This window comes from Ixodes scapularis, unplaced genomic scaffold (assembly GCF_016920785.2).
Source record: "Ixodes scapularis isolate PalLabHiFi unplaced genomic scaffold, ASM1692078v2 PGA_scaffold10__122_contigs__length_95168666, whole genome shotgun sequence".
NCBI lineage: Eukaryota > Metazoa > Arthropoda > Arachnida > Ixodida > Ixodidae > Ixodes > Ixodes scapularis.
Genome location: NW_024609836.1, coordinates 67,422,854 through 67,439,233, shown reverse-complemented (window position 1 = coordinate 67,439,233; position 16,380 = coordinate 67,422,854). Strand labels below are relative to the sequence as shown.

The following is a 16,380-nucleotide window of genomic DNA, read 5'->3' as shown; positions in this document are numbered from 1 at the left end:
TAGTAATGACGGTGAAGGGGTGGTGTTTGTTCGTTGTTTTGTTTTCTCGTTCTTATGTACACTAACTTGCCACAACGTTGTCGGCAGAAATTGGTATCGAAAGACTGCCCAGGGGACGTAATACTGAAACTTATGTACACACAAACACACGTACAAAACCCAAACTTCGCATTTCTGTCTTAGTTTGGCGAACCGGGCATCAGTAACATATCTGGGCTAGGATGCGTCACTTTAGTCGACGAAGGCACTTTTGTTTTTCTTTTGTTTTTCTTGTTTTTTTTTTTTTAACAAACTAACAAACGGTAGGGGACAAAGCACTGGTTTACTTTGATTGTTTGGTGCTGCGTAGGTGGTCGTTTTGGGACGCGGCTACAATTGTGCTTTTTATGTAGTGAAAATAAAGACTAAACTACACACTGTGCATTGAAGCTATTGTAAAAAAAAAATATAAGAACAGACACTAAACCGAACGAGAACTCGCTTGCCAGAACAATATCTTAAAATTTTCACTTTTGTCTGTATTTGTAGTCAAGAAGCGATTCTGTGTTCGACCTGTTCGTACTTTGAGACGGCCAAATAGCTTACGTTGGTGGCTTATTTTTTTTCTTTTCGTTACAAATTGCAATTCCAATACTTTTAATTTTTCAAACTCACAAAAAAAAATCTTAATTTGAATGCAACGCTGTTTCTGGAACTGTCTCGTTTCAAACGCGTCGGACGTACTGTATTCCAAAGAATTTGTACGCCACCTTGGCCCGAGACATCAAGTGAACATGAAAAAGTTTGAAATCACTTACGAAGAATAAGGGCAGTAACCACAGACAAAACGAGCACGCAAATCTAGCACGATTGCTGGAAAAAAAAATTATAACGGATAGTTGCACAATAGTTTACCTCAACTGGTTGAAGGGGGTGTGAAATGGTATGAATCGGACATGGGTGGGAACAGTCCCCATCTCACTCAGTTCTTCGCTTGTTTTGAAACAATTAACCGCTTTACGTCTTCCTACGGCTGGCTCTTGGCTAGAACGTTCCTGAAAAAATGATTGTGTGGCTTCTTAGCAGCTTTCCTCAGAGCCGCTTGCACGGCAATCAAAACGGACGGAAATGATATCTGGCCTTGGGTTGCGTTCGATTATTCAACTCTCGCGAACGCGGGGGTCGAGGACATGGTACTCCTACTGTCCAAGAAGATTCTCTCGACACCTTGCAGGCTAGTTTTTTTCACTGAAGTAAACGTAAGTGAGAGTCGCCCGGAGGTACGTCACATTGCAACCACTAGGTCCCTAACTGCACTGGCCGCGACATTGCAACCACTAGGTCCCTAACTGCACTGGCCGCGATCGCGACTCCTGGTGAACCCTGGCCGAAGGAAGTTTACCAGTGTTCTGTCGGAAGAACATCAAGGTCGCGAGAGTTGATTAACCGAACGACACCTACGCGGGCACGATGCAGTCGCCACGGCATGTTGGCTTTCCGTGATGAATCCGGTGTCTTCCGCTCTTTGGTGCCCGCCGAGTTTCTGCTGCGTCATCGCATGTTCCACCGGTGACGCCACCACCGTCGTTCTCGCACACTCGCAACACATCGGTGGTCTTGCAAGATTTGTTCCGGAGAAGAGAACGCACTGCACAAGGAGATTTGGCGTCGTTCTCTTCAAATAAATAAAGGCACTCGGATAACGGCTCGTTGTCCAGTTATGGGCCCTTGCAGACGGCCCGATGGCGGACGGTGGCTTCACTCGCGGGGGCTGTGAGGAAAGGATGGTCGACGTGGAAGGGTATGGAGACATGGGCATCCTGGCTCCAAGTGCCAGGTTCTCCGCTGACAATATGCCATACTGCCGCCGCCGTCTTCAGGCTGCAGACTTCTCCGCCTCGCGGATTCCAGCTTCATCTGGAACAGAAGAAGCAAATGGTTTATTATTACTGCTCTCCAAAGAGACGGCCTGCCGATGCCATAGGCTGACTTTTTGGACACTGGCCTCCGCATTTAAAAAAAAAAAATAATGGTGGAGATTTTGTTTATGTTGTGCCCGACTTGCTTGAAGACTGAAAAGTTTACAGTGGAGCCTCAAGCTGTGTGAGGAACGTTGTGCCCTGCGCTGTATCTTCTTGCCCGCACCAAGCGGAAGTGTTCTTTCAGAAAAATCTTAATGAAACCGTAATAAAGAATTTCGACATCAACATCGGACAGCTGAGGTCTTGTTACAGAAAGTGCAGCATGGTCTAAGGTGACATAAGGTGGTTGTGGCATTCACACACTTCCTGTGGATATGCTGCATTTACGGGACACGTTCCAATGACGGTTATAAGTGTATAGCTTACATTTGTTAAATAGGCTGAAACGTCTTTCATGGGACTTACTCGGTCAGGACTCGACAGAGGCCGTCTCTTCAGCCATGTTCCTGACACTTTGAGAGGCGTGGCAAGCGGCAGCCACTTCCGCACCCGAGCTGAGGCTGCAGCCTCCCGAAGCTGGTCGGTGCCAGTAATGGTGCGGTACTCCGGCCATGGGCACGTCCATCTCCACAGGCCTGTGCTCCTCATCGCAGGACAGTCTCGGAGGCGCGAAGGCGCCTCGGTGGTACAGGAACCCTTCGCGAAGATCTGCCGAGCTCTGCGCGGCCGCCGCGTACTGCTCCTTGCCGTCGGCGAGTTCCAGGGTCAGACTGAGCTCCAGGTAGCGCGGGTAGTAGGCGGGCGGTTCCAACGCTGAAGGGTACGGAGCCACGCTTCGCGCCGCCTTGGCCACTTCGGGGTCGTCCAGGGACACGTAGGTGGGACGCAGATAGCCCGCTCCGCCGGCGATCATCTGGGACACGTCTTCGGTGTTGGTCGGCGTCAACGACTGTTCCACGTCGGCCAACCGGTCATCTGGAAGTTTCGTAGGGGCACGAAATGCAGCGGGCACCGGTGCCGCTGCGGCAAGGACTTGGCCCGGCCCACCATAGTATCCAGAAGGCAAGAGGGGCGCCAGTTCCGCAAAGGCGCCATAGCTGGGTCTGGGCGCCTTGGGGACCGGAGGACTGCCAGGACAGGGGGACACGGAGCGCTTCAGGCTTCCTGTTGCGGAGCCCCATTTGCGGTCCGGCGAGGTTGGGCTGCCGGCAGCAATGCTGCTGTAGGGTAGTCCGCCGTGCGGTGGTCCTCCGTACTGGAGAACTCCTGGGTGATGTGGGTGTTGGGGCACGGGTGTTCCGTTGAGGTGATGCGGTAGCGGGTAAGGCGAGTGGGGAAGGGGCGCCTGGGGCTGTTCCCGGGGTGGAGGATACGGCATCACGGTGGCGGGGTAGTAGGCGGGCAGCCGGGTGGCCTCGTAAGCGAGCCCGTAGTGCATCTTGGAGTGGAGGGAGTAGTACTGGTAGAGCCACGAGTTGGCCCGCATCACCGCCGCTTCCCGCTCGCTGCGGGTAAAAAACAACAACAAGGAAGGTTAGGGAACTCTTGATAGAGCTGATGCGACGGGCATTGTGAGTTAATTGCCATCCAACGATGGAAATATTGTTCATATACGAGGTGGTAAAGGCAACCTTGTTAAACTAATAGCTTACTAACAGTTTATACACTTCATAAAAAAAAAAAAAAAACATCGTCGCAGCTTTTTAGTTTTAAATTAGCGGCATTCGTCTGCCCGCCCCTTGCTATCCTTCATTTCATGGCGTGTATTTCACTTTCAGTTCGCTAACGGGCACATATCAGATATTTCACGTTATTACTCTACGTGCCCTGTTTACGCGGCTGCAGTTATCACGCATCTCGCGACTTGTTCCTGCACTTCAAGAGATGCACCTTTGTGAGCGGCGACCTTCTAACACCGGCCGCACAAATGCGGCAGTGCTTGTCGATATCGTGTGCCGCCTTTGCGTGGCGCTTCCAGTATCAAATGATTGTTCATCCTGCACTTTGTATAAAAGTTTCGACCCGCATACTTCAATAAAACGACAAATAGTCCGATTTCACCAAGCGTTTGGCGCATGCGTGAAGCCGCCAAAACTTTAGTTCTTAGGAGTGAGGTGAATGTGCCCGAGACAGGCTCGTTCCTTATCGTGCCCTGCAGTGCATGCGCAGAGCTCCAGCGAGGATGCCGCACGCGCAAGAAGACTGAAGTTTCTGCGGTGCATTGCGTCAGCGGTGGCGTAGTCAAACTGTCTGGTGAGGTCGTTCTATTGAATGCTAGCCACTGCTCCAGGCAGGTCAAAGGGGAAGGAGCAGGGTTGCCTGACTTTTGGGAGAATTCCATCAGAATTGGTAGGATCCGCCTTCTCTGGCTACACTCCCCCCATGGTAGTGAGTAAACCTTTAGTGCCGGGCGGTAGCTTGAGCCACCTTGCCACACTGTTCTCGAATGGAGGGATGAATGGATGCTAATGTCTGTACCTTTTATAACGGGTGGTAGCTTGCGCCACCTAGCCTAGGAGCCAAAGAAAAAAAAAATGATTCCTTCCCTCGCCCTTCTCACCAGCTCCTGAGAACAGCGTAGTAAGGCATACAACCGAACGCTCTAGAAAGCTGATCCAGGGACGTACTTCAATTTCGCGTGTCTCTCAGCCAGACGGAGGATATGACCAGGCATGCTCGAGCAATGGTCTGCGCTCACCTGAGCACTTGGTTGGTGCACACGATGACGGGCTGCTGGGAGCTGTCCGAACCGTCCTTGACTTGGAGCACTGCGTGCACCCAGAGCCACCCCGACCGGCTGGTCTGCAGCCGCACCAGTAAGATGCAGGACCGCTCCTGCTCCGACTGCGTGACTGCAAGGGACGCGCGAACAATGTCACCTCTCACTGCGCTTCAAAAGTCATCTCCATCTTATTTGTCATGGCATCCAGTCTTATGGAGACCCGTTCTTGTAAACAGGGAGATAGAGATGGGTAGTTGTTTCGAGCCCGTTTACAAGTTCTCCCTCTGGGTACCGCCATCTTGCTGTTGGTGTCTGTGGAACGTCTGATAGTAGGGAGTTTTAGTAGATCGGTTTCAAAGGTCCGCTACCGCTACGAGCGCGCGCCTCAGAGCATGCATCGAATGGCGGCGCGAGCTCCCGCTATACGATTAGCGTGGCGTGAAAACACGATCTACTAAAACTCTCTAGTGTAGACATGCCGACGGCTGCCAGACGGGTGCTCCAACAAAGCGTGTTTCACCCACGGTGGCCCACTTTTGAAGTGTGTCTGCTTCCAAACGTGTATGTGTGTATATATATATACATACAGGGTACACTAGTGCGCTTTTGTGAAGGTGAGTTATACAGTCAATGGGGGGGGGGGGGGGGGGGGGGGCATAGTATAGCGGTCTAATAACGATCAGTCTGCGAATTAACCAAAATATCTTGATTAACATTTTAATGACTAAAATAAACATACGGTACTACAGTAATTAGAACCTTCCTGAGGGTCATCGAAAACCACTAAATCAGTCAATATTAGAAGGACTTGGAGCACGGTGGAGCGCTAAAGTTACCGCTCTTGCAACAGGAGCAAGGCTCTGTGCGATAACTCCCCGCGCGTTTTTTTTTTTTTTTTGTCTATTATTATACGCTTTTTCTTAAAAAGCGCATGAGGGCGCGGTCATTGCTGCGTTAGTGTGTTATGCACGCGCACTTTCTGGCTCGTGTGGATTGTGATTTTTGTAAAGAGTGGAAGCGTACTATTGACGACGCCGTGAGCAATCGAAAGCGTCGCTGTGGTCGGCCTACCACAATTGGCCGAACGCTGACTATGACGTCAGCAAAGGATGTTTCATCGACGGAAATAAGAGGAATGTAAGAACTTCAATTTTGACGGTGTTGGCAGTGTTGCTTTGAGAGCGTTATGATTTCAGGCTTCTGCCATGCCCATTAGAAACACCATCTAACTTATTGTTCACAAGGTAATGACGTCACGAAAGGTAACCGAACGAGGGCGCCACCGAAACATCTCGCCGCTCACCTTAGCGTGGACTATCGTTAGCCACGCATGCTAAAAGCGTGAGCTAGTTGCTTTGGATGAAGCCTCGGCGGCTGCACGAGCGATCGTGCAGCGAGTGCTCCAGTCAATGCAACCAAGGCTAGCCGCTCGCGCTTGCAGAGCCTTCGCAGTTTGTCCATGCTAAGGTGAGACAGAGTATGTAGCCAGCCTTGTGCCTGTTCCACAAGCGGTAACCTTAGCGCACTCTCGCTTTTCAAGCGCTTAAAGTCTTTCTAAAAATTATTGATTTAGTGACGCTCAGCAAGCTCCTAATTGAAACCATGTGTCTCTTCACTAATTAAAAAGTTTATCAACAAATTTTAGTTCATTATTTGACTTATCGCGACGATTAGCACACTACATTATATTTCCCCGGCCGCAGAAGTCACCCGCACAAACCGCATTAATGTAGCTTTCACGGCTTTCTCTTTTTCTTTTGGGAAAATTTTTTAAGCTTTAAATGAAACACATTGTATGTGTGGCAGGACTCGAAACACAGAGGAGCCCGCGCCGAAAGTGTGCAAACAGGACTTGCAATGGACGTAATTAACTCGCACAGTGAGGCAGTACGGCTTTAGAGCAATCAACTTTCGGGGGTTTGCCTGGTGAGAAGAGAACGGCAAGAGGAACTCACTGAGTCTGTGCTTGGACTGGGCCTCCCGGAGGTGTTCCCAATGAACCAGTTCGTACCAGGAGATGCTCTGCAGGCTCGACTTTTGGTACCCCAGGTGGAACTCGCCGCTGGGGACAGGGGAGAAACATCCGAGGGGTCAAAAACCGTTGCTAACTAATGCTTCTACTGCTGCGATAACATGAAGCGTGATCTGAACAACCCGAATTCAGAGTTCGTTGGCCAACACGGTCACAATACAGCTTCATCGTTTTTGGGCGGTATCACAGTTATCGAAAACTGTTGATCGTCTGGGACTGGAAGGGTAAAAATACAAGAGGCGACCGTTGATGAGAGGAACTAGCACGCATTCATCTAAATAAGCCTTTTTCAAAAGTCGGCGCCAACGCCTCTCTGCCACTGCTAGACCACATACTCTGAGCACGTCTTCGACACGAAGGTGTAGGTCAGCGTTCGGTCTATGAATGGATGGATGTTAATGGCTATACCCTTTGTAACTGGCGGTACTTTGCGCCACCTAACATTGGCGAACGCCAAAGTTGCTTGACGGACTTTTGAAAAGGATCTACTGGGTATGAACTAGAGTAATATAGGCACTGTGTTCGTCACGTTTTTCTTTTTTTCTCGTGCCGTAATGTGCCTTATTCTACTAAATTAGTTGATGCTTCCGAGATATTTACCGTGGATGACGCACGCCAGCAGAACAGGGCAACACAAAGAAATATTTGTAATGCACAGCATAGTTATCTGGGTCATTTCGGCGAGTGCCTCTCGTTCACATACACGCTTTGCTTTTGGCAGTTTGTCAACACTCGAGCGAAACATTGTATGTGGTACGCCTGCAAGCACTGTCGTTGCTGTCTGATCCACGAAGCAAACTCGCTGCGGGATGCTTTATCGAAGGTCGCGAACACGCTGGTCCAACGAACGCACGCTTATAAGATCACAGTCTTATACTTTGTTTTTCTTTTTTGTCCGAAGCCCTAGTTGAGATCGATGCATCTTGACGGCATCTTAGCATACACGGATTAAGAGTCAATTATCGGACCGCTTCGCTTTGTATATGCATTCTCGAGCGCGATCGTCGACCACGAGCCATCTCGGTTATAAAAACGTCTTGTTTAGTTTTTTTTCTTTTGTTTTTTTCTGGCAGATTGTAAAACGTAATCGGATTTTGCTGCACTGCATTCTTAGAAAAGAATTGTATGCCTCTTGGATTCTCGATAGTGTACGCTTATACGAAGGTGGCACGCGCAGGGAGGCAGGCCCAACGATGCACCGAGATAGGGAGATAAACCCCGGAGGATTGCCGTTTTTTTAATCTGTTCCGATTGGAGACTCTAAGGGGGGTACAACGTCGAGAACGCGCAGCCGCCGTGGAAGTAGCGGTTGGATCGTATGCATCAGGTGCCTTCTGGAGGACGAATGGGCCGAGAGGGGAAGGATGCATTTTGAGCAGTTATTGTATACGCGTTCCTCCAAAAAAAACAGGAACGAAAGCTCGTTCCTCGGTCCTTCTAGACCTTGAACGCGATTCCCTTTACAAGCTCCTATAGTGGTTGGAAAGGAACGCGTTTTCGTTACGTTTCTAAGATTGGAACATGTAGCTATTTTAGCATGTACCGAATTCTTAACCTGTGACGGACTGTATGTCTGCTCCGTTTCACTCCAAGTCCGACGACAGCCGACGCTATATAGATACGATGGAGCCGATGAAACAGCTCCAAAAGCGCATCGTCACGGCACTCGTCGTTTTTGTACCATATATCACCGGCTGAACCATATCACGCACTGCGAATGCGCCGTGATCCTGCGCTTCTGCGCGCCATTGGTTTAGACGGTGATACCAAAAAACACGAAGAAGACGCGAGCGTCGGCTGCAGTTGCGGACACAGAGTGAAAGGGGGTATAATAAGTGATACGAGCAGGAATGCGAAAGCATTCGTACACGCAGCGCACTCCTACAAGCAGCGCGCCAGGTCTTCCTTTTTTCACACGGCGCTCCGGCGGTGACATCACACTCCCCCATTGCGCATGCGCGTCGAACCCCGTCGGCTCCACGGCTTCCCTGACGATGCATCTGCGTTGCTGTGCTTTTCTTTGTGTTCTATTTCTGAGACGCGTCCGCTTCGACCTTGAGCGCCCCGCTGGCTTCCGTAAAGAAGCATCTGTGTTGCTGTGCTTTTGACCAGTGGGAATTTAACTGCCGTTTCGCTGCTACAGATGGTTACAGACGACGCCGGCTTCGCTCCATGGGACACTTAATGTTTTCGAATTAAAACTACCCAGCCCTTTAAACAAAAATATCACGGGTCATATTATTACAAGAAGCGGATGAAGGCTTTAAATATCTGCCCCACAGTAGCACCGTTTGGAAGGAGAAAGAAGCGTTTAGTGGGTGCGATCGACACACCCCTAGATATCACTTGGCGTCTCATCGCTGTCCCCCCCCCCCCCCCCCCGTTCCGTATACATTAGGCGTAACGACCCTGTTCGGACCCATTTTAATTATCGGTTTCGGGGGTCGAACCAGTGCCGCACTGGTTTTTATATAGACGGTGCAGCTCTATATGCACGCCCTAATAGTCAACAAGGCGTGGCATCCATATTACGGCCGCGGGTACATGTAAATGGTTCTGCGGCCGCACCCGCGATCCCACGTCGTTAGATGGTACAGGTGTGGCCCCGCTTCTATGATTCGGCCCACGAAGCGATTAGTGGGGGAATTAACGTTGCGGGTTCTGTCCTCACCTCCGGTGCGAAATTGAAGGCTGTAATGGGGCGAGATTGGCTTAATGTGAAGGCCCAGGCGCTACTGCCGCTGCGTTTGTTCTTGTCTATTCGCGAAATAGAGTTATGATTTGAAGAACAAAGCCATCGAGCCGTAAATTACCGATTTTAAGATATGCGGTGCTTCCAAACTTACATGCGAAAATTGCCAGGAGTACCACCTCGGTTGCAAGGAGTTTCACTTGGATTGCAAGGGGTGCAACTTTGACTGCATAGGTGGTACAACTTGGGCTGCAAGAAGTACTACTTGGGCTGAAAGTGGTTCCACACGGTGGCTCTGCCGCGGGACCGCAAGGGCTTTTCTAAGGTTTGATGCCTCTAGAATCTATCTGGCACCACTCAAACACTGAGCACACGGGCCAGCATCTAGAACATGTAAAGCCCGCGCACTAGCATTTGGGCGTGATCACAGCTTGATCAAGCGCACACACAGATTGGAGGCGAGCGCTGCTTCGGCGTTCGGCTCATCTTCGTGTCCAATGAACGCGTCGAAGGACGCCTGACGTCGAGCTCGGGACCGATTGCTGAGTTGATGACGTTTCACGAAGGTAGATGAGGATGTTCGCAGGCTCTTAATATCCTAGGTGGTGTTGACACGCAGGAAGTGTGATCACGTGGTGCAAGACCGACGGTCTATACTGGTCCGACCAGCACGTAGCTTCCACCGCCTTGTCAACTTTTCGGAGTGCGTACTATACGTAGAAGTGAAGCGTGCGATGCGATAGCGAGCACGAGATTTCTCACACTCACGTCATGCCCTGCAGATCAGAGCGATTGGCTCTGCAAGTAGATGCACCGGCGCCATGAAGAGTGTAATGCCATCGAAAGATGTCCAAATAACTCGCTTGAAGACGCAACCTGATCATCTTCGTTTTTAATAGACATAAAACCAACAAAAAACAGACTAGTTTTTTGCGCCGTTTTTGTTTGCGTTTAAACACAACCTCGTGCATTTTCGAGCCTCAACATGCCCCGAAAATTTTAAAACCGCGTTCCGGCCCTATAGCACCCGCATCCCTCTTTGGTCTAGACCGCCCTTTACCCGTCAAATCGAAATCCTGTCAACGGTTGATGTTACAGAATATGAAAGAAAGAGGGGAGTGGACGGGCTAAATCGTTCAACCACCGAGCGGACTCATATACCGGTATGTATAGATGCCGTATCCGTTGACGTGTAACAACACGGACGACGAACCTGCGCTAGAGGTAAGTTCTCGTTTCGCTTTTTCATTATTTTTATTTTATGCTTTAGGTAAATTCTAACGCCGACGCCAAGGTCTGCCATGGTTCCGGGTTTTGCGGCAATGCATATGCGTGTTGCGTTGCAAAAGATACGCTTCCGTCATCGCATAAATCTCGACTCTTCCCTCCACTGTAACATAACGTACACCAACCGAGCAACAAACATACCGGAACACCACGGCTGGCGGGTTATAATATAAAAAAGAGGGACAAAAAAAAAATACGCAAAGAAACCAAAAATGACGTCAGGAACCCCTGGCTGCACAAGGTCCGTGCACAACAACTCGGCGGACTGAGGTAAACCCAGGCCCCGTCCAAAGGCATCTCGAAAGCGCAAAAATTCCTCTCGCGGCGTTTGGCAACGTTTCAAGCGCCGGGTTTTACGGCGGCGGCGCTTTAATTGCGTTAGTCACAGCTCCGGCGGTCGGCGGACCGCGAGGGACGAACTCCTTCTTCGGACAGAAGGCGCACGCGCTTTTAGCATACTTTAGCAAACACGCCGCGTGTTGTTCGGCAGCAACCGCCACAGCAAGCGCAAGCAAGCAAGCAGCGAAGGAACCCGCACATCCGGGTAACCCTGCATTTAGATTGGCTGCTCATTCGCTCCGCCACTTTTCATTCTGTTGCGTTCGTTTGTCCTGTTTTAGGCTTCGTCTGTTTTTTTTCTTCTGTTTTGTTGTTGTTGTTGTTTTCGGCGAGACTGCGAAAGCGTTATCGTTTCGGTTCTATCGTCTTTTTTTTTTTCTTTGTTATTTTCTTTTCCCTCGCTTTTTCGATGACTCCCTTCTCCTCCCCCGAAAGAATGGCGGTGCCCGCACTAGAGGCCAATTTGTGTAATTACCTAGCATCGTGTCCTGCACTCCGTGCCACTCCTAAGACGGATCGAAGGCGACTCTACGAAACCGTCTCCCAGCCAATCCGGTACAGCGAGCGCATGACCACTTGACCTCGCGCTCCGCCCGGCCAGACGGTCACGTGGTTGCGATCTCAGCGCTGGGATAGGCTGGGAGATGATTCGTAGCGCTGCCCGCGGTCCAACCTTAAAGGTGGGACGCGGCATCGCATTTTCAAACCCTATCCAGATTTACGAACGCGACCGGCTCGTCGAGTCCGATGCCTATGGTCATTGACAGTTTAAGAAACGAAGTGGCGCTGAGGACCCTCTAGGCTCCGCCCCGCCTTACTTAAGCCGACAGTGACTCTGAGCGCGTTGATCACGAAAACGAGGAAGGCTTTCTTGGCTCGTCGCTGGCTCGGGAAATAAAACTTCGCCGTCGAACCGTTCGACCTCTCAAGAAAGTGCCAACCACATCGATCGAAGCTCGTCGAAAATTCACCGCGCGTTCGTTGTACTAGCGCGATTACAGGTCGATAGATTCCTTTCTCGCGCCTTCGCGCACGCTCTCGGAGTGCGGTCATCGCGCGCCAAAAATAAGTTGGAAAGAACTGGCGAGCGGCCTGACCCGTTTCGAACAACCGGCCAGCGCGCGGTGGTAAAATGCCGCGTGCCGTAACCATCCCGTGTGTCTTGTTTCGGTGCGTCGTTATATTAGAACGCGCGCTTACGCACAAACACGCAAAAAAGAAAACAGCGTGTAAGTGTGTGTTTGTCTGGGTTCAAAACGTGACGAGATATCTGAGTGCGTCGTTATATTAGAACGCGCACTTACGCAGAGACACGCGCAAAACACGTATTAGTGTGTGTCTGTCTGGGTTCAAAACGTGACAAGACGTTTCATCCCCAGTATAACAAAAAGAAAAGAAAAAAAAGGAGCGTCCGAGAGTTTGCTTTGCGCGCTTATATACAAAGACACGTTCGCCTAATAGAGATAAGGGAGTTTTAGTAGATCGTTTTCAAATGCCGGCTACCTCTACGGTCGCGCGCTTCAAAGCACGCACCGAAGTGGCAACGCGAGATCCCGCTACAAATAGTGTGATCCGAAAACACGATCTACTAAAACTCTCTATATACTGTTCTTTATAGTATATCTCTAATAGAGTTATACTGTTCGCCTTATAGAGATATACTGTTACAACGAACATGTGTTTGTTGTTCTGGTTCGCATGCTTGTTTCCACAAATTTTAAGTTGCTAGCTAATCCCGACGTGACCTTGTGTCATCCTAATTTTACCAAGAGCGTACCACAAAGAGCAGTTTCCGACTCATGTTTTAAAGTTTCGGCGACGATATCAAAAGTACATATCGTGCACCCTTTTTTTTTTATGCAAAAACATCATTCGTCTTATGGAGCGAGCTGACGTCATCAGTTTGAAGCGTGAAAACGGTACCTAGTTTCTGCGATCCCAATAGGAGCAAAGTAATGCTGATGGATTTCGCCTTCGGTTTCATTGGCTGGCACGCGATGACGGGGCTCCCATTGGCCGCTGTGCTCGTCAGTTTCCACGACCGCTCACCCCATGGCGCTGCGTGTCCATCAGCGCGCCGTCGACACGGAGCGTCCAAGGTCACCAGGGGAGCACGCGCGCTGACCGGCGACGAAAAGTACGCAGCAGACGAAAAAGGGAGCGGACGAGCGGCTTGCCTGCTTTCGCATTCACAACTCATAATAAGTACTTAGGTGTACCTCGAGCTTTTTTTTTTTTTCCGACGGTTAGTGAAATATGTGAGCTCTTAGCTCACATATTTGACTAATCCGCCTGCATCTTGCAGTAGTGGAGTCACGGGGCAGGTGAACGAGGCACGACCATGGGTCCAGATGGCTCGCGTCTCAGGCCTCCTGTCAGGGGCTAAGATTGAAACGTTACATGGCGTCATCTGGGAGGCTACTTTCACCAAACAATCATTCTATCACATATTCGCCAAGGAAAACTGCGGATGGTCGGATACGACCTGCTGGTTCAGGTTACAAAACAGTCTGACGAGAATACGCTCCGACCCAATTCATCTTGAAGAAACGAAGCTCGAAAGCGGCTCTTGCACATTTCACGCGAAGCGAAGATGCCACGTAGCCTAGACGTTACACGCACTAAAGGGAATGACGGTAAACGAAGCTAGCAACTCGGGACGTGCCGGAGGCAGAGTATAATCGCGCTGGAGTCCAGGCGGCCCATTATAGGTTCGCCATCCCCTCGCCCCCGTTTTTTTTTTTTTCCGAGTCTGTTCTTGATTAGAGCCAAGCTGTAAAACGCCAGCTCGCCATGTGTTCCACTCCATGGCTTCCTCTTGTGCGCGTCTCTGTAGACAACATGCATGGCTCGTTTGTCAATGTCCATCGGCTTTCTTCTATAGAGCCTCTCATCCCAGAGAGTGGTCAGATCGCGGTCAAGCGTGGCCATCTTTAGTCTCGTTTTCCTCCACGGTGGGAGGATCCTGCCAATCTTTTTTTTTTTTTCTTTTTAAGTGAGTCGACGACTCTTTAGTTGAACCAAGCGTAGCCGCGCTGAGGTGCAGAGTCGAGTATTCGTGTATCAGATACAAAGACGCGAAGCGAGGATCATAGGGGTTGCCAGACGTTGGCGGCCATAGCTGTGTGCTCCGTGGTCAAGAGCGTGCTGCCGAAGCAAGCTTTTGTTTGGATTCCCTTTTGCGCCATCAGAGCTGTTCACAACACACGATACCTCGTTTTACCCACATTTCCTGCTGACGAGGACACCTGAATACTTCCTAATGACGTTCGCAAGCACGGCCTCTGCTGGCTCCGCCATCCATGCTGCTGACGTGAGCAGAATTAGATCATCTGACAGGCAAGCATTGCTACGGCATGCCCACGGTTGCCGAACTGGCGCCCAAACAAAGCATATTGCATACAGGGTGGGCTAGACTATAGCTTTTGAAACGTGGCTGCATGGCAACCGAGGTTCCGCGCGAATATTCAGAAGTACTGTTTGTTCGCCAACAAAGTTCTTTGACCGCTAAATAATGACGCCCACTAATGAAAAAAAAACAAAAACAACACACCTAGCGGTGTGTATTCGGAATGTTTCCAATCAGTGTTTGCCCTTCGTTGGCGTGCATTGACCGACAACTCAAGGGAAGCAGGGCGCGTAGAATCTTGCGTGCCTCTTATTATGGCTCCATTGCCAATGAGGCTGCGACATTAGCTAATAAAAACGTTCGAAAAAGAAAAACGAATTTTGAAGCATGTAGCATGGACAGAATACGCCGAACGCTGAGCTTTTTAGGTTGTCAGTTACTACAGTAAAATTGGGCCATCGCAAGGGTGCCGGAACAACTTGTCTCCCAAATCACGATGAAATCACAAAAAGAAAACAAAGGGCTAAAGCACTACTCGGTTCACTTAAAAACGATAGGGAGCTTCAGGTGTTATGGGAGGTGCTTAAGTAATATCTGGGCAGTTCCATAGGTGCACTACATACATACGCTATACTAGGGAATAATAATTATATTATGAATAAAAAAAGTTAGGTACGCTCGGATATAACACACCAGTGTTCGACTTTCTCATCGGCACATATATATGTTTCTACTAGGCCGTGAGGGAGCGTGCTTGAAAGCATTGCCGCAGTCCTTTTTGTCTAACCGAAAAGTTACCTCCCTGCGGTATTACCACACAAAGTTGCTTCTGGTGCCTTTATGATATTGTTCCACAATAGACCTCGACATTAGACGGCTGAATTATGACGCCGCTGCATTTTTTTCTTTGGGCACGCCATATTTGTGAGGTGTTCTTTCTTTCGCTTTCCTTTGCATCCTTATAGATTTTATCTCCGTTTCTATCGCCCAAGCCGGGCGACAGAGATTTGTTCCCGACCCTCGTCGTCTTAGCTGGTCGGGACGTTCACAATCATTTGACATCAAATGATCATCTGACACTATAAGAATAGCGCAAATCGGTTGCTCTGTTCTTGAATAGTACATCTCCCTTAGAGCTTAACTGTGTATGCTGAACTATAGAAAAGGCGAGCGAACTCACAAAAGCTGCAACACACGAGAGCGAAACACGATCGCACATTTCCGTAGTTTTAAGAGGCGGAGCTTCGCAGATGGGCTCATAAAAAGCAGCTTAGCGTTCTAAACACGACACAGGTAATATTTATGTTAATTGTACGCTTAGACACCGGCAAATTAATCGGCCCCAATGGGTGTTTGGTGTCTTCGCCGTAGGTGAGAAAATTAGTTAGTGCAGTCTACCACTGCTAGCCCGGGGTCTTTAACGTACATCACGCAGTTGAGCCTTTCCCCAGCACACCGCCATCATTAGCCAGGACCCACTAGCTTCAGCTCACATCAAGCACATGCTTGGCCCTAAAGCGCACTTCCTCTCAAATTTCACCCATGGTCTATCTATAGCAGTTCTTCACGGGTGTCCAAGCACGTACGTATATACACGCAGAGCTCGGAATAAGAGCCGAAGAAACGCTTCCACGACGCCATGATGGCCGATTGTAGGCTCTTTACCGCCAAACACATCCACGTCCGTATGGAGCTTCGCCCCTTCCCGCCTTAATTGGACGATGGCCCGAGGGCCGGTCCAGTCGGTCAGCAGATCGTGCTGTGGCCCTCCTATTCCCCCCGCGCTTTCGAACACGGTACACATGCGTGTCCCTCGTGAGACCCTTCTCCCGCTCACGGGACTTCCTGCTGCAAGGGAGCCCTCCTCCGAACGTGACGGTGGTATTGAAGTCCTGCTTGTGGCGAAGATATATAGGCCAACCGATGCTGCTGCTGCATGCTGCAAACTTCCAAATGAAACGGTTTCCTATAACGAGAACAAAGGGTCGCTGCCAGCAGAGACGCCTGGCCGCTCTCTGCGCCGCGGCCCAGAATAGCGGGGGAAGGGCCTCTTGGGCA

At 50.0% G+C, this 16,380-nt stretch overlaps 1 protein-coding gene across 1 annotated transcript in view; it reads right to left on the bottom strand.

Moving 5' to 3' along the window:
* Positions 1-2,370: 2,370 nt before the first annotated feature.
* Positions 2,371-16,380, bottom strand: part of LOC8038343 (neuronal PAS domain-containing protein 4) — a 105,885-nt gene continuing 91,875 nt past the window's right edge. The window contains exons 8-10 of the mRNA XM_042288583.1: positions 6,579-6,685; positions 4,600-4,753; positions 2,371-3,406 (exon numbers count right to left, since the gene is read on the bottom strand). Of these exons, the coding sequence (XP_042144517.1) occupies positions 2,371-3,406; positions 4,600-4,753; positions 6,579-6,685 (1,297 nt within the window). The remainder of the gene's footprint in view (positions 3,407-4,599; positions 4,754-6,578; positions 6,686-16,380) is intronic.